This window comes from Hypanus sabinus, chromosome 31, assembly GCF_030144855.1.
Source record: "Hypanus sabinus isolate sHypSab1 chromosome 31, sHypSab1.hap1, whole genome shotgun sequence".
Taxonomy (NCBI): Eukaryota; Metazoa; Chordata; class Chondrichthyes; order Myliobatiformes; family Dasyatidae; genus Hypanus; species Hypanus sabinus.
Window position 1 is genome coordinate 33,597,741 of NC_082736.1, and position 23,360 is coordinate 33,621,100.

A 23,360-nucleotide genomic window follows, 5' to 3' on the forward strand; every position below is an offset into this window, starting at 1 on the left:
TAACCAGGACGTGACTTGCACCAGCTGGTCATACGGCCATCCACCACCTGCTGCCATGGCTTTACGTGACTCTGACTGAGGGTGGGGAGTGGGGATTAAGCAAGTACTACACCTTGCCCAAGGGTGACCTGCAAGCTTGTAGAGGGAAGGAGCATCTTACACCTCCTTTGGTAGATGTATCACCACCCTGACACCCAAGATGAAATGTTAAGACTTCCAATATTCTAGTTTTTAAAAAAAAAAAGTTTATTTAGAGATAAAGCGTGGTATTGACCACAATACTGACAGTCCCAAGGTCAACTGGGCACTTGCTGTTAAAAATGTATCTGTGGATATTAAGACAGGGCAGGGCTAAGTTTAGATGCAATTCTGATGTGTGCTTTGAGATGGAATGGTGCTCTCTGCCTGCTGACCAGAGAAGTCACCGATAGCGGTTCTGGGGTGACACTATTTGCCAGCTAACACCAGTTCAATGAAGGGGTGGGACGTAGCGCAGCCACAACCACCAAACACCCATGTCCCCAAAATCTGAAGAACCTGTACCTTATTCAGTTCCTCTATCCTTCTGATAAGATATGGATTACTTGAGGAGTTTTCAAAGTAAACATAATCTGAAAGAGAATGCAGAGGGACAAGATCAGAAAACACACACTTTGTAGACAAATGTGCTTTATTCCACTTCCTGGAATGGATGGCATCATAAAACTCATCTCAAAATCTCTCACTCCCCTCAATTATTTCTCCAGTTCTATCACCCCATCTTTGGTTCTAACTCTGGTTCCACTCCCTAAATCTTTCCACCTCCTCCCCCCAAAACATCTGTGATCAGACTTGGCTATCTGCCATATTAGATTGGCAAGTGCTTTTGTGATGCTTTAGAAATGCAATATGCCGTTGTGGCCTCCTCCCATTACTCCTGGATCCCGTTGAGGGTGAAGAGCACGAGATTCCTTGGTGTGTACATTAACGGACAATCTAACCCAGACCCACGCTTCCTCAAAGAGGCACAGCAGCGTCCACACTTTGAGAAGATTGTGAGCAATGCTACCAGCCCTCATTCTAACAACTTTTTACAGGAGCACCCATCAAGAGCTCCTGTCAGGCTGCATCATTGTGTGGTATGGAAGCTGTAAGACATCGAACCACAAGGCTTTGTTCTAGATTCCAGCATCTGAAGATCAAAGTAAATTTTATTGACAGAGTACATATCTGTTACCACATACAGTCCTGAGATTCATTTTCCTGCGGGCATACTCAGCAAATCCATAGAATATTAGAAAGATTAACCAGAGTGCAGAAGACAACAAACTGTGCAAATGCAACTATAGATAGCAATAAATAACGAAACGAGATAATGAGATAAAGTCTTTAAAGTGAGATCACTGTTTATAACATATAAATTTACAGCAAATTACAGGCCCTTTGGCCCAAAATGTTGTGTTGACCATGTAACCTACTCCACAGACTGCTTAGCACATAACCTTCTATTTCTCTAAGCTCCATGTGCCTATCTAAGAGGCTGTTAAAAGACGCATTGCATCCACTTCCACCATCAGTGCCACCAGCAGTGCATTCCACACACCCACCACTGTGTGAAAAAACTTACCCCTGACACCCCCTCAGTACCCATTTCCAAGCACATTGTGTTAGACATTTCAGCCTCCGGCTATCCACAAGATCATTATCTTGTACACTTCTGCCAGGTCACCTCTCAACCTCCGTTGCTCCAAGGAGAAAAGGCCGAGTACACTCAACCTATTCTCATTACGTATGCCCTCCAATCCAGGCAATATCCTTGTACATCTCCTCTGCACTCTCTCTCTATAGTATCTACATCCTTCCTGTAGTAAGGTGACCAGAATTGGACACAGTACTCCAAGTGGGGTCTGACCAAGGTCTTGTATACCTGTAACATTACCTCATGGCTCTTGAACTCAATCCCACGGCTGATGAAGGCCAACACACCATATGCCTTCTTAACAGCAATGTCAACCTGTGCAGCAGCTTTGAGTGTCCTATTGACACGGACCCTAAGATCTCTCAGATCCTCCACTCTGCCGAGTCTTACCATTTATATTATACTCTGTCTTCAAATTGGACCTATCAAAATCAACCACTTCACACTTATCTGGATTAAAGTTCATCTGCCACTTCTCAACTGTTCTGCACTCTGGCAACCCTCCAGACTATCCACAACACCCCCAACCTTTGTGTCATAAGCAAACTTACTAACCCACCCTTCTACTTCTTCATCCAGGTCATTAATAAAAATCACAAAGAGGAGGGGTCCCAGCAGTACACCACTGGTCATGGTTGTGGGAACATCTCAATGGATGGGCAAGTGAGTATGGTCATTCCCTTTTGTTCAAGAGCCTGAAGGTTGAGGGGTGGTAACTGTCCTTGAACCTGGTGGTGTGAATCCTGAGGCTCCCGTACCTTCTACCTGATGTTCACACTCCAATGTTGCATAACAAGTGGTCGTTAGAGCCAAACTCCAGGTGACTCCATGATCCTTTGCTCCTGCACTCTGCTCCACCAGGATGTATCCTGCCTAACACTGGACGTGGCAGTGCAGTGAGGGCCTGTGCAGGTGGCACAGCACAGCACATCCAACGAGGAATGAAGGCGAACCACAAACACAAGCGATTCGGTAGATCAACACACACAAAATGCTGGAGGAACTCAGAAGGTCAGGCAGCATCTCTGGAAATTAATAAATAGTCAATGTGTCAGGCTAAGATTCCTGATCCAGACAGGAAAGGAAGGGGGGGGGGGGGAGAAGATGCCTAGAATAAAAAAAGTTGGGGAGGGGAAGGAGGACAAGCTTGAAGGAGATAGGTGGAGCTGGGTGGGTGGCAAAGATAAAGGGCTGGAGAGGGAAGAATCTGACAGGAGAGTGGACCATTGGAGAAAGTGAAGGAGAAGGGAAGCCGGGGAGGTGATAGGCAGAACAGGTCAGAGCTAGGAATAGAAGAAAAGGGGAGTTTTTGTTTTTAATCAGGAGAAATTGATGTTCATGTCATCAGGTTGGAGGCAACCCAGATGCAATATGAGGTGCTGCTCCTCTAACCCTAAGGGTGGCCTCATCGTGGCACAAGAGGAGGCTGTGCAACGACAAGTTGGAAAGGGAATGGGAATTGGAATTTAAATGTTTGGACACCAGGAATGCCAAATCAGTAGATGCTTGAAGTCTTGAGCAACACACCCAAAATGCTGGAGGAACTCAGCAAGCTGGAGCATCAATGGAAGGAAATAAACAATTGATGTTTCTGGCCAAGACCTTTCACTGGGGCTGGAAACGAAAGAGACAGAACCCAGAATAAAATGGAGGGAGGGAAAGGAGCACACACTGGCAGATGATAGGTGAAGGGGAAGGTGGGTGGGTGATAGGGGTAAGTGGTAAGAGGCTGAAGAAATCTGATAGGAGAGGAGAGTGGACCATGGAAGAAAGGGAAGGAGGAGGGGAACCAGAGATGATGGACAGATGAGGAGAAGAGAGGGGGAGGGTGAGTGGTGTAGAAGTTAGAGAAAGCGATATTAATGCCACCAGGTTTGAGGCTGTCCAAATGAATCAGCCTGCTTTCCTGGCCCCCCTTCAGGATGTCTGCAATTCCTGACAAATTGCAGGAGAGATAAACCCCACCTACCACGGTTTACAACATCAGAAAACTATGACAATATGGGCGAATCAGTTTGCCAGTGGTGACTCAGTTAAAGTATTAGGAAGTAATTCCACACTATCCCTTCAGAAGGCTCCCAGGTAGAAAAATCACTCATCGCGGGTACCTCCACACTCTGTATACACGAGCAAGGACAAAGCACAAAGCAACAAGTAAGTATTTACATGTCTCTAGTGTCATGACTGCAGAGTTTCACCAACTGGCTTATGACCAGGTATAAGCACTGTCCCAAATACCAACGTAATAATCAGCAATATGATACTGGAGGGTAAATACTGAGTACAGGACACCGGGGAACTCGTCCCTCTTATAAAACAAGAAACACACCTCCGGCCCCTTGTGCCCTCGCCACCATTAAGACTATGGCTGGCTCTCTACTCAAGCCACTTTTCTGCATTCTCAAGATCCTTGGGGGCATCTGTGGGATTTTGTTATCACCCTACAGGGAGAAAGGAGTGCTGGTTTATAGTTCACCTGGAAGTCAACACATTCTTTGGCAATTTTCTGACAGAATTAGCTTTGAATTTGTCGGCGTGTCTGGAATAGGGTGTTGGACAGGTGTCAACCCTCCTGACTCAGACACCAATGACTGGAAATGGGTTGAGGGGAAATTGCCGGAGGGGGAATCAAACAAGAAGTTGACTATAGGAGGTGGTAGGAGAAAGGACGTGCAGAGACAAGAGACTACACTACAGTTTATGAACTGGACAGCAGAACCAACCAAGTATTAAAGGGCAAAACAGGAAGCCTTACAGCCAGCGACATGGTAGCATAATGCTTTACAGCGCCAGCGATCCAGCTTCAATTCCTGTCTGTATATTCTCTCCGCGTCACGTGGGTTTCCTCCGAGTGTTCTGGTTTACTCCCACATCCCGAGTTAGTCACTAAGTTGTGGGCTTGCTATGTTGGCAACGGAAGCGTGATGGCACATCCTCGGACTGTGCTGGTCGCTGATGAAAACGACGCATTTCACTGGGCACAAACTATTCGCTCCAAACTCATTAATTCCCATAGACTCAACATTATTTTACATATAATAAATGAGCTGCCTGGTCTGTGCCGCCTTGGCACGGGCGCTGGGCCCCACAGACACCGTGTCTCTCAGCATGACTTATTCCATTTTTTCCCTCAACCTACGTGCTTCACAATCCCTCAGAGCGCAATTCATCCAGTTACATGGAAACACACAAGTTTTAAACAATAGTGTGCTTTTTGAAAAGAAGATACACAACAAGGAATGGTTACTTCCTGCTGGTTTTTGACCTTGGTTACTGATCCTGGCACTGACAGCCAAAAGAAACTTCCAACTATAATTAGCCTCTTCCTCAACACTGGAACCTACAAGGCTCAGAGTACCTGGGCACGAGTTTAAAGGTATAGGCCAGACTTACCACTATCACAAGTTACTTGCAAGCATTATCATAGTAAATAACCTCAGACAAACATCTAACGAGCAGGAATGGACCCAGAGATCAGGGATAGATAAAAAATACTGGAGGAACTCAACAGGTCAGGCAGCATCTACTCTTGTTCCTTTCCACGCCTTGTGGCGCATTGGGTAGCAGTTCTGCCATTTTGTTTGCATATTGTCTGGTTTTTTTCTCCCAAGGTCAAGTTGCTAGCTCGACACTCAACCCAGCACAGATGGAAAGCGTGCAAGGAGCCAGGCGGATTCAAAGCTGGGACCACTTGCCTTGAAGACCGGTGTGGATGCCACCGGCCGGCATAGGCAGCATCTATGGATGAGGCTGACACCCTTCAGAACTGGACTGGTGAGGGGGGGGGGGGTGGGGGTGGTGCGGGAGAGAAGAGTTGACAAGCCAGAATAAGGTGAGGGGAGGGCGATGTTCCGTCTAAGGTGTGCGCGGGCACATTTTTTTGCTACTAGCACATAAAGGAATTTAAACTGCACACAAAAGGTTATCACCTTCTGCCTTGTTGGCATGCAAAGTATATCTCACGACCGCACACAATCATATTTCCTTCTGTGTTGGCAACATGGAGTTTGTGATGATTTGTCTGCAGGTTTAGAACTGGCTTATTTACACTATTGTTATTGAAGCATATTATTCAGTGAGCACATATTGTGACTGGGCAAAAAATTGCACAGCACAAGATTTTTGTGCACTTTGGTCATTACAAATTAGAGGGAACATTGGTGGAGGGGGAGGAGGACAGGTGGCAAGTAAAACCAAATGAAGGGGAGGGTGGGTGGGTATGGGAGAGGGGGAATGGTGAGACACTGGGAGGTGATAGGTGAGACCGGGTGAGGGGGAAGGTGGGTGGGTGGGGGAGAGGGGGAATGGTGAGACACTGGGAGGTGATAGGTGAGACCGGGTGAGGGGGAAGGTGGGTGGGTGGGGGAGAGGGGAAATGGTGAGACACTGGGAGGTGATGGGTGAGACCGGGTGAGGGGGAAGGTGGGTGGGTGGGGGAGAGGTGGGGATGAAGTGAGACACTGGGAGGTGATAGGTGAGACCAGGTGAGGGGGACGGTGGGTGGGTGGGGGAGAGGGGGAATGGTGAGACACTGGGAGGTGATGGGTGAGACCAGGTGAGGGGGAAGGTGGGTGGGTGGGTGGGGGAGAGGGGGGGATGAAGTGAGACACTGGGAGGTGATAGGTGAGACCGGTTGAGGGGAAAGTGGGTGAGTGGGGGAGGGGGGATGAAGTGAGACACTGGGAGGTGATGGGAGAGACCAGGTGAGGGGAAGGTGGGTGGTTGGGGAGAGGGGGGGATGAAGTGAGACACTGGGAGGTGATAGGTGAGACCAGGTGAGGGGGAAGTTGGGTGGGTGAGTGGGGGAGGGGGGGATGAAGTGAGACACTGGGAGGTGATAGGTGAGACCAGGTGAGGGGAAGGTGGGTGGGTGGGGGAGAGGTGGGGATGAAGTGAGACACTGGGAGGTGATAGGTGAGACCAGGTGAGGGGGAAGGTGGGTGGGTGGGGGAGAGGGGGATGAAGTGAGACACTGGGAGGTGATAGGTGAGACCAGGTGAGGGGGAAGGTGGGTGGGTGGGTGGGGGAGGGAGGGATGAAGTGAGACACTGGGAGATAAGAGGTGGAAGACATGAGGAGGAAAAAAATATTGAGAATATGATTTTAGAGCCCTGGTAGCAGAGTCCGTAGGTTGTGGAATCAGTTCACCGTTGGGATGAGAAGTTATCCACACCGGTTCAGGAGCCTGATGTTTGAAGAATAATAACTTCCTGAATCTGGTGGTGTGGGATTAAAGCTCTTGTACCTCCTGCCTGATGGCAGCAGCAAGAGAGTATGGTTTGGTGAAGAATGCTGCTCTCCCACGACAGCGTTCCTGTGGTGAATGAGGGCAAATCTACAAGGCTGGCATAACCCCATCTGGTTCATCACGGCCCTGTCTGGCCCATGGACATTAGCAGGTCTGGTCACTCAAAGGCCTAGCAAACTCCTAGTTCAGCTATCAGCAATTAAAGACGGGCAATAAATGCCAGTGACGCTCCAATCCCATGCTAAATAAAAATATAACAAGAAGAACTCCGTGAGGCCAAAGATCAAACAGGAAAGATAAGCTGAGATAGCTCTCCTGCACACAGTCCAAGCCTCTGTTTCAAGACTGGCCTTAATGGATGGGAAGCTGCCGGGGAAATACAAGGCAGTTGAAGTCTACAAGGAGTGCTGTTGCAGGAAAGTAGCGTCCATCAAGAACACCTAGCATCCAGGCCATGCTCTCTCCTCGCTGCTGCCATCAGGAAGGAGATATAAGAGCTTTAGGTCCCACATCACCAGATTCAGGAACAGTTATTACCCTTCAACCATCCATCAACCCCCTCCCAAAAAAAAATTCATGCCATGTCCTCTTCTCTCTGCTACCATCAAATTGGTGGAACAGGAGCATCAGGACTCACACCACCAGGTTCAGGAACAGTTACTCCCTCGAACCATCAAGCACTTGAACCAGGGTGGATAACTTCACTCACCTCAACACTGGATCGATTCCACAACCTATGGACTCACTTTCAAAGACTCTTCAGCTCATGTTCTTGATGTTCATTATTTCCTTTTTTTTTTGCTTTTGTATTTGCACTGTTTGTTGTCTTTTGCACCTGTTGGGTGTGGTCTTTTATTGATTCTATTATGCCTGCTGGATCCAGCAACGAATTTCAGGGTTGTATACAAATCTGAATGAGGTTTAATATCTCTGGCGTACGTCATGAAATTTGTTGTCTTTGTGGCAGCAGTACAATGCTATACACGATGATATAGAATAAAAACTGAATTTACAGTATACACACAATATAGTTAAATTAAATAAGCAGTTCAAAAACATAAACTAAAAAAGCAGTGAGGTAGTGTTCGTGGGTTCAATGTCCATTCAGAAATCGGATGGCAGAGGGGAAGAAGCTGTTCCTGAATCATTTGACTGTGTCTTCAGGCTCCTGTACCTCCTCCCTGATGAGAACAAGGCATGTCCTGGGTGAGGGGGGTTTCTTAATGATGGACACTGTCTCTCTGAGGCTCCTTGAACATGTCTTGGATATTACAGAGGTTAGTGCCCATGATGGAGATGTCTAATTTTACAACTCTCTGCAGCTTACTTTGATCCTGTGAGGAAGTACCCACCCATACCAGACGGTGATGCAGCCATTTAGAATTATGGTGACATAAATGTACTTTTATAATAAATTCGCCTTGAAGTTTGAACTGTGACATCCTTCTTTCACAGAAGCACACATTGGAGAGAAAACAGTGAAAGCCAGTGGAAGTGACCAAGGAGTTGCTACTGAGGGTTTAAGTGGACAGGAGGCCAGAGAAATGGCCAGCTCAAATAGCGGCTGACCACTGGATCCTTTAAAGACAATTATACAAGCCAAGTGCTGGGATAAAGTGCCTTTATAGCACAGTCTGGGTTTCTCAGTCGCAAGGCCTGCATAATTCAATGTAAGCGGCATCACAGGTAGATAGATAAACATACACAAACTGCTGGAGGGATTCAGCAGGCCAGGCAGCATCAATGGAAAAGAGTAAACGGTCGATGTTTAAGGCTGAGACCCTTCTTCAGGACTGGAAAGGAAACGAAACGGGAAGACAGCAGAATAAAAAGGTAGGCGAGGGGAAAGAGAATAACTAGAAGAGGATAAATGAAGCCAGGTGGGTGGGATAGGGATAAGGGTGCAGAAGCGGGAATTTGATAGGAGAGGAGAGTGGACCAAATTGTTTTTCAAGGAGGTTACCAGGAAAGTTGATGAAAGCCACGGCAGTGTATGTTATCTATATGGACATTGCCCTACACTCGAGGCCGGTTAAGAAGGTTCACTTCCTTGGCATTCAGAATGAGTGAATTGTGGGAGAAACCAGAGAATGTTTGAAGATGGTTGCCTCTCTGATTGGAGGCATGTGACTAGTGGAGATCGGTGCTGGGTCCATTGTTTATCAACAATCTGAATGACAATGTGGTCAACTGGGTCAGCAAATTTGCGGATGAAACCAAGTTTGGGGGTATAGTAGACAGTGAAGAAGGCAATCAAAGCTAAATAATTCAAACAAGACAAGTTTTGCACTTTGGAAGGACCAACCAGGGTAAGGCCTGAAACAATAAATTTTAGAAAACACCATGTACCCTAGAACGCAGTTAGATTGACACCACCTAGGAAAAAGGAATAACCAACAGATACAAAAACATACGGACAGTTGGATAAAACTTCTAAGGATATATTTTCATCAATGAAAACAGGATTTAGGGCAGGTCTTACACAATGAACAGGAGGGCACTGAGCAGTATGGTAGAACAGAGGAATCTGAGAATACAGGTCTATAATTCATTGAAAGTGGCGTCACAGTAAAATAGGCTTGGAAAGAAAGCTTCTGGCACATAAATCGGGATATTGAGTGTAGGAGTTGGGATGTTATGTTAAAGTTGTATAAGACAATGGTGAGGCCTAATTTGGAGCATTATGTGCTGTTCTGGTCACCTACCGACAGGAAGGATATCAATAAGATTGAGAGAGCACTGAGAAAATTTACAAGGATGTTGATGGGACTTGAGGATCTGAGTTATAGGGAAAGGTTGAATGGGTGAGGACTTTATTCCCTGGAGCGTAGAAGGGGAGATTTGATAGAGGTGTACAAAATGATGAAGAGTAAAGATTGGGTAAATGAGGTTGGGCGAGATCAAAACTAGAGGTCACAGGTTAAAGGTGAAAAGTGAAACATTTAAGGGGCATCTGAGAGGGAACCTTGTACTACAGAGGAAGGCAGAGGCAAAAGTGTGAAACAAGCTGCCAGCAAAAGTGGTGGATAAGTACATGTAAAGTGAGGTATGGGGGGGGGGGGGGGGGGCTATGTTTCAGGTGCAGGTCGATGGGACCAGGCAAATAGTTCAGCAGCGACTAGATGGGCCAAAGGCCCTGTTTCTGTACTACGACTCCTAATGCAAGGGGTAAGGGCATTTCCACCAATATGCAATGCTTGTGTCAGAGAAGCAGCAGACCGCGATTATGTAAGACTCAAAGCCCCTTGCTCTAAGCTGTGCTGTTACTGGAAGCAGACCAGCATTTACAGCCCATTAGTTAGCACAGCCAGACATGGTGAGGCTAAAATCAGATGTGCATGGCATAGTGGAAAGAGAAACAGAGAATTTAAAAAAATCTAATTTAAGGCCTAAAGAGGATTAACATTCAATGCATTAATCACTGGATGTCTTGGACAGGTGCAGCGAAAGTTATTTTGTTCGGAGATCCAGCAGGGTAACAGGTCCTTCCAGCCTAACAAGCTCGTGCTTCCCATCGGCACCCATGTGAACAACTAACTTACTCTGGAATGTGAGAGGACAGCGAAGTACCCAGAGGTTACCTACGCGAGCACGGGGACAACATACAATCTCGGGAACTCTAATTACAAAGGTTGAGGACTGGACCTCAAGGCAGTGACACAATGGTAGTCATACAAAGCTCTAGTTTGAAGATGCTGGAATGAACTTTGTGCGCCATTTGCTTGGATGCTGTGGTCACGCAGAGTGCAACAAATGTTGAAGGTTTAATCTCCATCACTAAGGACCCCCATCGCCCAGGTCGTGCCTTATTCTCATTGCTACCATCAGGGAGGAGGCCTGAAGACACACGCTCAGCAATTCAGGAACAGATTCTTCCCCTCTGCCATCTGATTTCTGATTGGACATTGAGCCTGTGAACACAACCTCACTACTTCTTTATTCCTATTTTTGCACCACTTATTTAACTAATACATATACACACATTCATGATTTTTTTCCAATGATGTATAACTTTGTATTGCTGCAGCAAAGACAACAACTTCCACAACACCTGCCTGATTCGGGTTCCTGCCCAACAAGCTGTACTACCCAGCAACCCACCTATTTAACTCTGGCTCCACCACAGGACAATTTACAATGACCAATTAACCTACTTTGTGAGAGGAAACCGGAGCACCGAGAGGAAACCCACACGCTCAGTGGAAGGACATACAAACATCCTACAGGTGATGTCAGGATTGAACTGAGCTGTAACAGCATCGCTCTAGCACGGCATCCTATATGACCAGTTAACCACTAATCCGTATACCTTTGGGATGTCAGCAAGATGTGGAGCGCCCAGAGGAAACTCATGCGATCTAGGGGACAGTGTGGAATTGAGCCTGGGTTACCGATACCGTAATGGTTTTCTGCTAACTACCGCACTGCCCTCTTTAACTGATCACAACATCCTCTATCCTCAACTAAAGTTTGTCATCACCAGACGAGGGAGGACTATGGGGAAAAAAGGAGTGGGGGAGGGTGCCAGGCAGGCGAGGGGAGGTGAGAGGGGAGTTAGGGTGGGAAATGGAAGTGGGGAAAAAGTGACTGTTATACAGAACTTGTATAGATCTGATGGACTAAGCATCCTCCTGCTCTGTAGACCTTGTGTGATTCACACTGAAGACGGCAAAAGGAAATAGGTCCTCACAAAAACTAAGTTAACAATCGCTGGATTATGAGGTTAGGGTTAATCAGGGTTGTGGGGTTACTTGGGCGAGATGGATCAAAGGGCTGGAAGGGTCTGTATCACTAAATACTCTGACTTGTCCGAAACATTGACTGTTTACTCTTTTCCATAGATGCTGCCTGGCCTGCTGAGTTCCTCAGCATTGTGTGTGTGTTGCTTTGATTTCCAGCATCCCCAGAGTTTCTTGCGTTTGAAATAAAAATCTCAGTTGAAAATCTACTTTGATGGATCTGGTGAAGAAAAGGGAATTACAATTGGATAATATTCTGCATGTGTAAGAGGAAAACCAGCTATACCACCTCTCACCATCCAGTAGGCTTGCTAAGAACCCGGTGGACATAACATTGAAGAGTGGTTCAAATATGGAGGAGAGGGGTATTGAGGGCAATGGCCTGGGTGCGATAGTTGGGACAAGGCAGAAGACCAGACCGACAGATCCGTTTCTGTGCTGTAGTGCTCCATGACTCGATAAGAGTTCAGGCATGGCTAAATGGCCTGGGTACGATAGTTGGGACAAGGCAGAAGACCAGACCGACAGATCCGTTTCTGTGCTGTAGTGCTCCATGACTCTATAAGAGTTCAGGCATGGCTAAATGGCCTGGGTGCGATAGTTGGGACAAGGCAGAAGACCAGACCGACAGATCCGTTTCTGTGCTGTAGTGCTCCATGACTCTATAAGAGTTCAGGCATGGCTAAATGGCCTGGGTGCGATAGTTGGAACAAGGCAGAAGACCAGACCGACAGATCCGTTTCTGTGCTGTAGTGCTCCATGACTCTATAAGAGTTCAGGCATGGCTAAATGGCCTGGGTGCGATAGTTGGGACAAGGCAGAAGACCAGACCGACAGATCCGTTTCTGTGCTGTAGTGCTCCATGACTCTATAAGAGTTCAGGCATGGCTAAATGGCCTGGGTGCGATAGTTGGGACAAGGCAGAAGACCAGACCGACAGATCCGTTTCTGTGCTGTAGTGCTCCATGACTCTAAAAGAGTTCAGGCATGGCTAAATGGCCTGGGTGCGATAGTTGGGACAAGGCAGAAGACCAGACCGACAGATCCGTTTCTGTGCTGTAGTGCTCCATGACTCTATAAGAGTTCAGGCATGGCTAAATGGCCTGGGTGCGATAGTTGGGACAAGGCAGAAGACCAGACCGACAGATCCGTTTCTGTGCTGTAGTGCTCCATGACTCTATAAGAGTTCAGGCATGGCTAAATGGCTGCAGAATGGGAAGAGCCCACTGTAACACACCATCCCGGCTCAAACATCGATGACTAGCGACACAGCAGAAAAATTATCAAGACAGCACTGAACTCACAAACTTGGGGGGGGGGGGGGGGTTGGGGAGAGAAGGGGCTGGATAAGACCCTCTCTTTGCCTCCCACCCACCTTTGTCCTAGTTTATTTCATGGGATCAAGTTGAATAACCATACCAAATGTACAGAGCAAAACAAATTAGAGCCAGCGTCATAAACAGAGAATTTGCAGGTGCTGGAAATACAGAACACCACACACAGAATGCTAGAGGAACTCAACCAGTCAGGCAGCATCTATGGAGAGGAATAAAACTATGACCTTTTGGACCAAGATCCCTCATCAGCACTGGAAAGCCCTGATGAAGACTAGATCAGGATTTGCAGTCCTGATGGGAGGGCTTGACCAGAAACTGACTCTCCATTCCTTTCCACAGACGCAGCCTGACCTGTCAAGTTCCTCCAGCACTTTGTGTGTGTTACTCAATCAATTGTGCTTCATTCAAAAATAGTGGACACCTGGCTATACTTGGTGACTCTGGAAGGAAACAGATGCTCTAGCACAACCAGAGTCACCAAACCAGCAAAGAGAATGCACACACATGCACTGGGCCCTGCTCTGGCTTCAGTAAAGGAAGGGGGCCTAGAAATAAACAAGGCAACCATTTTGTGCACTGCAGAACAAGTACAGGAAGCCCTCTTTCCATCCCCATCCTCCCCAACATGAAACCAAGCCAGCTCACTAATTGAATCAGTCACGCTGCCCACCCCCACTCTACACACACGCCAGTCACAACATGTCCAAGTCACGGCCATGCAGGGGAAAAGCAACAAGAGGATGCCAGGGCAGTGTCGTGGTTAGCATGACACCATTACAGCTCAGCACGTACTGGAGTTCGGAGCTCAATTCCAGGGCTGTCTGAGAGTGGCTTGTATGTCCTCTCTCCTCGCGACCATGTAGGTTTCCTCCCACAGTCCAAAGACCCGGTTAATTGTTCACTGTACAGTAGATTGTCCTGTGATTAGGCTAGGGACAAATAGGAGGGTTGTTGGGCGGTGGACCGGAAGGGCCAGTCCCATGTTTATCTCTAAATAACTAAGTACTTCCTTAGCCTTTCCAAAAATATAAATGTGTATTTAGATTTGTTTTATACATTGCAAAGTACTGCAGCCAGAAAAACAAAATTTACGACATGTCAGCTTCAGAATGGAAGAACACCCCTTTAGAACAGAGATAAGGAGGAATTTCCTTAGCTGGGAGTGGTGAATCTGTGGAATGCAGACATTGATAGGTTTTTGATCAGTCAGGATCAAGAAGGTTACAGGAAGAAGGCAGGAGATTGTGGTTGGGGGGAGGGGGCAGCTAACAGATGGAATGGCAGAGCAGACTTGATGGGCTGAATGGCCTAATTCTGCACCCAAGTCTTATGGCGTGCTACTAAACCTGATTCTGATTCTCACAGCACATTGTAGGTTACTGGCATTTAGCTCCCACCTTTAAAATAAATTCCTCCCCCTCAATATGGTAGTGACTCATGACTCCACAACCACACCCAGTTTTGTCCAAGGCCATTTAGATATGCAAACTGAGAATGGGCATGTCAACAGCGGCAACCCGAGCGTGTTACAGTCAGACCTGCCCCACGGCCGCTGTAGGAGGCAATGTCAAACACTTAGCAGATTAGGACTCACTTCTGGCCCATGTACTTCAGGAAGGATGTCAAGCAGGAGTAGGGACAGGAGATCTTCCTCGAATATTCCAAAGCAAAAGGGACTTCAGTAACCAAGATTTAGGAGGATCATAATAGACTAGGTTTATTTGTCACGTGTACATTGAAACATACAGTGAAGTGAGTCGTTTGCAACAATGGCCACCGAGGATGAGCTGGGGCAGACCACAAGTGGCTCCACACTTCCGGCACCAACGTAGCATGCACACAACTTACTAACCTTAACCTGTACATCTCTGGAAAGTACCAAGTAAATTTATTATCAAAATACATACATGTCACCACGTACATGTTCAATTTCCTGTGGGCATTCCTGGCAGATCTATAGAATAGTAACTGTAACAGGATCAATGAATGATCAACTCGAGGGCAGAAGACAACAAACTGTGCAAATACAAAATTAAATAAGTAGCAATAAATAATGAGAACATGAGATAACAAGATAGAGAGTCTTTAAAGTGAGCTCACTGGTTGTGGGAACATCTCAATGGATGGGCAAGTGAGTGTCGTTATCCCCTTTTGTTCAAAAGCCTGATAGTCGAGTAATAGTAACTGTTCTTGAACTTGGTGGTGCGCGTCCTGAGGCTCTTGTACCTTCTACCTGATGGTAGCAGTGAGAAGAGAGCACGGCCTGGGTGGTGGGGGTCTCTGATGATGGATACCGCTTTCCTGCGTCAGCATTTCATGTAGACGTGCTCAGTGGTCGGAACCCGGAACACCCAGAGGAATCCACATGGTCTCGGGCAGAAAAGGTGGCTGCAAGTTGAGTCGACAGGAACTCGCAAAAAAATTGGTTACATACTCGGAACAAGCAGTCCTTTTAGCACGACTGGCTAATCTGCTGGTGCTTGCACTTGCAACGACCAGTCCTGTTTTATTCCCAAATTATTCACCCAGAACACTCACATAAACCAGGTCAGAGTCATACAACATGGGAACAGGCACTTCAGCCCAACTGCTCCATGCCATCCAAGCCAATCACATTAGCCAGCTTTTAGTCCAAGTCCCTCTAAACCTTTTCTAACCTGTGTCATTTAAATATTATAATATGGTACAAAACACAAAAATACAACTCCAGATGCTGTGGATCAAAGAATATGAACACAATGCTGGAAGAACTCAGCAGGTCAGGCAGCATCCGTGAGAAAAGAGTAGCCAACGTTTCGGGCTGAGACCCTTCATCAGGAATGGGGGGGGGGGGGTGGGAAGAGAGGGCCGAAGCCAGCAATAGAGATAGGGGAGGGGGTAGGGCCTAGAGGCGCCAGGTGGAAAACCAATCAGAGGAAAGATAAAGGGGGGAGGGGATAATCATGAAAGAACTGCAGAGATAAAGAAACAGAAAGTTGAAAGGGGAGAGAGGCAGAGTGGGACCTGGGATAGGGGAAGGGGGAGGGGGAGGGAATTACCTGAAATTGGAGAATTGCTGGAGTCATCCTTTGCATCCGGTGCGGCCTCCTCTACATCGGTGAGACCCGACACAGATTGGGAGACCGCTTTGTCGAGCACCTACGCTCCATCCATCACAACAGACAGGACCTCCCGGTTGCCACCCACTTCAACTCTGCCTCTCATTCCCATCTCGATATGTCCATACATGGCCTCCTCTACTGCCATGATGAGGCCAAACTCAGGTTGGAGGAGCAACACCTCATATACCGTCTGGGTAGCCTCCAGCCTGGTGGTATGAACATTGAATTCTCCAATTTCTGGTAATTCCCTCTACCATTACGCACTCTGCTCTGGTGCTCATTCTCCTGCAATTCATGTGTCTACACCTCAGCCCCACATTCCTCACCCAATATGGAGGGCAGAGGGCCACAGCCACTCGGGATATTTGGTCTTGCCCAGACGGTCTCTGCATGAGCCGTCTGCCTACCCCTCTTCCGGGTCTACGCCCGCACCTGGGTGTACCTGGCGAAGAAGCCCACACTCTCTATGAGCACAATGACGATTTCTGGGAACAGTGGGCCCCCAAATCTGTTACAGATGGTAATAATCGTATTTTAATTTGAAACTGTACACGGTTTACGAAGAGACAACACATTCCACAGATGCTGGAAATCCAGAGCAACACATACAAGAAAAAAAAACGCTGGAGGAGCTCAACTTCTCTGGAGTTGACATTTTGGGCCAAGACCCTTCATCAGTACTCACAACAGTTTATGAAGTCCTGATTAGTTCATAGTTGTGAACTTTTTTTTTAGACAACGAAAGTTTATCTGGTCAGAAATGTAGCACAAACACAGAAGACCCGCAAACCTTTCCAGCTTTTCCCACCGGTCTTCGAAAACACTTTGGGAATACACAGGTCAAGTATTCATAAACCGGGTGGGGGGGGGGGGGGAGTCGTCTACAAAACACTGAAACTGATATACATGCAAGCTACCAATGTAAGAAATGTGATCAAACTGTTCAATATTACAACAGTAGCAGCAATGAAAGAAGTTGTTTTAAAGCAGTTTGAACACCTTGAAATGAAGGGAGAATCCTTTCTGTCATGCGCGAGGTCTGAAAACTGCCCACATGATGGGACGAGATTTCCAGAAGGGTCAAAATTCTGGAGATTTACTGCTTAGATCAAGATAAAGTAGCCACCGCTGTGCACTGCCTAGTGTGCAGCCAGGAAGAAACTAATGAGTTCCATGGGTTTACACTGCACTTGCCTGATTATGAATCAGGTTTATTATCAGTGACAAAATTTGTGAAATTTGCAGCAGTACAGAGCAATAAATAAAGTCACATTAAGGAATATATAAAAAATAAATAGTGCAAGAGAAAGAAAAGAATCAGACCAGAAACAGTTATTCCACAACCTGGTCCTTTCTTTCCAGTCCATGAGGGACAGGATTAAAAAGGTGCATGGGCCAGAAATCTTGCATGGAATTTACACCAGTTCTGATCTCTGGAGGGGCCACTAGCTTTCCACCAACAACAATACGCGCTGAACCGAACTCACTGGCCAGGTTCTCATCTTTGCAAAGTCCTCTCCTAAACCCCCTAATCTTCCTAAATCTTCATAAGGCACAGGAGCAGTAACAAGCCATTCAGGCCATCGAGTCATTCCATCACAGCTGGTTTATCGTTCCTATTAACCCCATTTTCCTGACTTCTCCCGTAACCTCTGATGCCCTGATTAATCAAGAACCTATCAGCCTCCACTTTAAATATACCCAATGACTTGGCTTCCACAGCTGCCTATGGCAATGAATTCCACACATTCACTACCCTCTGGCTAAAGAAATTCCTCATCTTGGTTCTAAGGGGACTTTCTTCTATCCTGAGACTCCCCCATTTTTAGAAATATCCTCTCCATGTCCACTCTATCTAGGCTTTTCAATATTCAAATTTTCAATGAGATTCCCCCTCCTCATTCTTCTAAACTGCAGTCCTGGAGCCATCAAACACTCCTCATATGCTAACCCTTTCACTCCTGGGATCATTCTCATGACCCATCTCTGGGCTCTCTCAAAACTGCTCATAATACTCCAAATGCAGCCTGACCAGTGCCCATAGAACCTCAACATTACATGAAATAAATGCTAGGACTGCTAGGACCTCTAGTTCTGGCAGATCCCTTACACATCCATCTTTACATCTCTCTCGCACTTGAGACTATCACTTCAGGAGCTCAGGCTGAAATCTGCTTCAACAACTGCATATCCTCTCCTTCCCCCACAAAGCAACTCATTAAAACCCCTCTCTTCACTCTCGAGCATCAACTGTCCTGCTGCACAGCTCAGAAGCAATCTACAAACTCATTCTCGTCAATTTATTGTCATTTAGCAATATACATGCATACTGTCCAACAAGAGAATGTTTTTCCAGACCAGGGTGTAACACACCTAACACACAATAACTGAGGAAAGTAAGGATTAAACCTACAATTCTATATGAATTCCATATGGAATATTTTGGACCGAGTTCAAAAGTCAAGAAGTTACTTTGCAATTTTATAAAACTCTGGTTAGGCCACATCTGATGTACTGCATATAGTTCTGGTTGCCCTACTACAGGAGGGATGTCGAGGCTTTGGAGAGGGAGCAGAAGAGGTTCACCAGGATGCTGTCCGGTTTAGAGGGTGTGTGCTACCATGAGATGCTGGACAAATTTGGGCTGATTTCTCTGGAACGCCAGGGGCTAAGGGGAGATCTGATTGAGGTTTATAAGATTATGAGAGGCACAGACAGAGTGGACAGGGAGTATCTGTTTCCCCAGGGTTGAAATGTCTAATAGAGGGCATACATTGAGGGTGAGAGAAGATAGGTTCAAAGGGGATGTGAGAGGTAAGACTTTTTACTCAGAAAGTGATGGATGCCTGGAATGGTGGTGGAGGCAAATATGTTAAGAGGCTTTTAAGAGACGTTTGGATAGGAACATGGATGTGAGGAAGATGACAGGATCTGGATATGGGGTAGGTAAGAGGGATGAGTGCCTTGATGTTTTTGAGCAACACACACAAAATGCTGGAGGAACTCAGCAGGCCAGGCAGCATCCGTGGAAAAAAGCTGTCGATATTTCGGGCTAAACTCTTTGGTGGCACTGCAGAAAATAATCTGAGGAGTAGATTTGAAAGGTGGGGGGAGGGGAGAGGGGAAGACCAGGCAATAGATGAAACTCGGAGGAGGGATGAAGCAAAGAGCTAGGAAGTTGATTGGTAAAAGTGACAGAAAGCCGTGGAAGAAAGAAAGGGTGACGAGCACCAGAAGGAGGCGATGGGCAGGCAACGAGAGGGGAAAGGGGATGGAAAATGGTGAGGGGATGGGGGAAGGGGAAGCATTACTGGGGGTACAAGAAATCGATGTTTATGCCATTGGGTTGGAGGCTACACAAACAGAATATAGGGTGTTGCTCCTCCAACTCAAGAGTGGCCTTATCACGACAGTGAAGGAGGCCATGGATGGACATATCAGAATGGGAATGGGAACTGGAATTAAGATTATGACCACTGGGAGATCTCACTTTCTGGCGGACGGAGCATAGATGCTTGGCAAAGTGGTCTCACTGATATACAGGAGCCCACACTGGGACAGACTCACAGGTTTAAGTGTCGCCTCACCTGGAAGGACTGTTTGGGGCCCGGAATGGTAGTGAGGGAGGAGGTGTAGGGCAGGTGTAGCACTTGTTCTGCTTGCAATGGTAAGTGCTAGGAGGGAGGTCAGTGGGGAGCGATCCCTGTGGAAAGCAGAAAGTTGGAGGAAGAGAAAGATGTGATTGGTGGTAAGATCGAGTTAGAAGCAGTGGAAGTTTCAGAGAATTATGTGCTGGATGTACAGGCTGGTGGAGTGGTAGGTGAGGACAAGAGGAACCCTATCCCTGAGCAGACATGCATGAAATGGAAGAGATGTGGTTGAGGGCAGTGTTAATGGTGGAGGAAGGAAAACCCCTTTCTTTGAATAAAGATGACATCTCCTTTGCTCTAAAATGAAAAGCCTCATCCTGAGAGCAGATGCAGCGGAGACACAGGAATTGAGAGAAAGGGGTAGCATTTTTGCACGTGGAGTCCGTTGATTTATGATGGACATCGGTAAGTATTCTCCAGAGATGAGACAGATCAAGAAAGGGAAAGGAGGTGTTGGAAATGGACCAGGTGAACTTGAGGGCAGGGTGGATGAAATCAACGAGCTCAGCATGTGTGCAGGAAGCAGCACCAATACAGTCGTTAGTGTAGTGCAGGAAAAGTGAGGGACGGTCACCAGTTTAGGCTTGGAACATGGACTGTTCCACGTAGTTGACCAACAGGCAGGCATTGTGGGACCCATGTGACTGCCCATAGTTTTCATTTCAAGGAAGTGGGAAGAGCCGGAGGAGAAATTACTTAGAGTGAGGACAAGTTCCACTAAGGTGGAGGGGAACTGGTTGGGTCTGGTGTCCAGAACGAAATGGAGAGCTCCGAGGCCGTCCTGGTAGAGACTGGACATCCATAGTAAGAATATGATGGAGGGACCAGGGAACCCTAGATGCTGCCTGGCCTGCTGAGTTCCTCCAGCACTTTTGAATGTGTTGCTCTGATATCTTAGCATCTGCAGATTTTCTCTTGTTTGGGTGTTTTGGATTTGGTTTTCAGCACGACATTGTGGACCAATTGGCCCGTTCCCGTGCTGTACTGCTCTATGTCCTTTGTTGTTCATTTAGCTAAAGGAGCTCAGAAGGAACTGAGAGAACAAGGCCATTTCTCTAGAAAATGAAAACTACTGAGAAGGAGCACACCAGAAATAAAATCAAAAATACTAGAGATTCCGCAGATGCTGAAAATCCACAGCAACACACACAGCACGCTGGAAGAGCTCAAGCAGTATCTATAAGCAGTAAACGTCTTGGGTTAAGACCCTTCATCAGGACTGAAATTAAGTTAACAGTAAGTGTTTTAAATTGAGGCTGCCCCAGTTCCTCACTGGAGCCAGAATGAAGCCACTTTAGTTTTACAGATCAACCGACTCTTATCTGATTTTCTGAAGGGGAATTTTTCAAGTGCAGGTTTCCTGCTATTGGGCCTTGGGGGTTCTGTCCCCTCTGACAGGAAATGACAAGGCAGTCACGTGGGCAGCTCAACTCTGCTCCACCCAGTACACTTTGAAAGCATTTCTGAGTTCAAGTTGAAAGGAAGAGGAGAGAGAAATTCGCTGTATTTTGAGCAACAGTGGCCAGTTCTCCAAATTCACAGTTGGGGCAGCAGAAGTAGTGGACACAAGTTCAATTTCGACAGTTTATTCGAACTTTGGGCAAGCACGTGGATGAGAGGGGTACGGAAGCCCACAGGCCAGGTGCCAGTCGATAGGATTAGGCAGATTAACTGCTGAAATGGATTCGACGGGCTGAACGGCCGATTTCTTTGCTGGAACAATCTATGACTTTATTTCTTCAAATCCAAGGCTGACAATCCACAAGTCCCAACATGCAGGAAGGTCACACTCCCCAATCTCTCTCTTTCGCAAAAGTGGTCAGGTTAACACAAAATCTACAAACCCTAAAATGCGACAGGATGCTGTCCTGGAATTCCAGCAATCTCTGGGTTCCCAATGGATCTCCCAAGTGGTAAGGACTCCACACTTTGAGCAGGCAAAGGTTGGCAAAGAGACTCCCTCTGGAGTCAATCCCTCACTGCCATGCCTTTCCCCGTCAATCTAATGTTCTCAAATAGCTTCCCCTCTTTTACCAACTCTTGCTAAACTTCATCTCACCCTTGACCCCAACTCCACCAGCCACATTACTTGATGTTCATCCGACATACCCTCGAACCTTGTACGTTACCACAACCCGACCTTCGCCAAAGCAGAACCTGTACTTATACACACATTACTCAGATTATTATCCCCAACACGCACACCCCAAGCATCGTGAGAGTAACACATTACAACACCAGAGTACACCTCGGAGATGCCCCCTCCTCGTCAAATTCACACAAACCCCATCTGCTCAAGATCAACAATCCTAAACCAAGCCACCTTCCGAAACCCGTACTACCACAGAAGTAGTCGATCGTCTTCCCCGCTCAAAGAGCACACCCCCTCCCCTCCACCTGAGGACAGACCGATGGACCTTCCTCCCCTTCCCCCCTCAGCCTCCCCCAATCACAAACTGCTCTCTCCATCTGAGCTCTCACAACCTCAGTTCACACAACAAACTTCGGAGGCTTCTCTTCCTGTCCAACCGCCATGGACTCCGCAGGGCGTGACTGCCCCAGTCCATCACAGACTTCTACACCCCCAACCCTCATCACAGACAAGCCCCCACAGTCAGAGAACCCCTGTCCAGGAATCTCCCCTCATACATTCAAACTCCCTCCCCAACACTCAGGACCCCAAACACCACCCCCCACACCTTCTTAGGACCCAGACCCCTGGCAACTCTTTCCCCCTCCAACTGCCCACCTTCCCTGGGGTGCCACAACACCTTCAGATCTCACACACACATACCCCCTCTCTCTCTCACATTCCCCACCTCAGGATCTCAGACAACCCATACTGCACCCCCAATCACTCCCCAGACCCCTCAGAACCCACTCTGTACCCCCAATCACACCCCAGACCCCCACCCAACCCACTCTGTACCCCTAATCACACCCCAGACCCCCACAAAACCCACTCTATATCCCTAATCACACCCCCGTTCCCTCAGGATCCCACACAACCTGCTCTATACCCCCACACTTCAGACCCCTCACAACCCACTCTGTACCCCCAATCACACTTCAGACCCCTCACAACCCGCTCTGTACCCCCAATCACACCCCAGACCCCACACAACCCACTCTGTACCCCCAATCACACCCCAGACCCCACACAACCCACTCTGTACCCCCAATCACAGCCCAGACCCCTCAGGACCCCACACAACCCGCTCTATACCCCCAATCACACCCCAGACCCCCACACAACCCACTCTACACCCCCAATCACACACAACCTGCTCTATACCCCAATCACACCCCAGACCCCACACAACCTGCTCTATACCCCAATCACACCCCAGACCCCACACAACCCGCTCTGTACCCCCAATCACACCCCAGACCCCTCAGGACCCCACACAACCCGCTCTATACCCCCAAACACACCCCAGACCCCCACACAACCCACTCTATACCCCCAATCACACCCCAGACCCCACATAACCCGCTCTTTACCCCTAATCACACCTCAGACCCTTCAGGACCCCACACAACCCACTCTGTATCCCCAATCACACCCCAGACCCAACATAATCCGCTATATACCCCCAATCACACC

The 23,360-nt window shown here is 47.5% G+C and overlaps 1 protein-coding gene across 4 annotated transcripts in view; it reads right to left on the reverse strand.

Annotated features, from left to right (window-relative positions):
* The window catches only part of mta2 (metastasis associated 1 family, member 2), a 108,655-nt gene that overhangs the window by 81,928 nt on the left and 3,367 nt on the right, over positions 1–23,360 (reverse strand). For all 4 annotated transcript variants that reach the window (XM_059955380.1, XM_059955381.1, XM_059955382.1 and 1 more), the window contains exon 2: positions 544–611. In XM_059955380.1, coding sequence (XP_059811363.1) covers positions 544–611 — 68 coding nt within the window. The remainder of the gene's footprint in view (positions 1–543; positions 612–23,360) is intronic.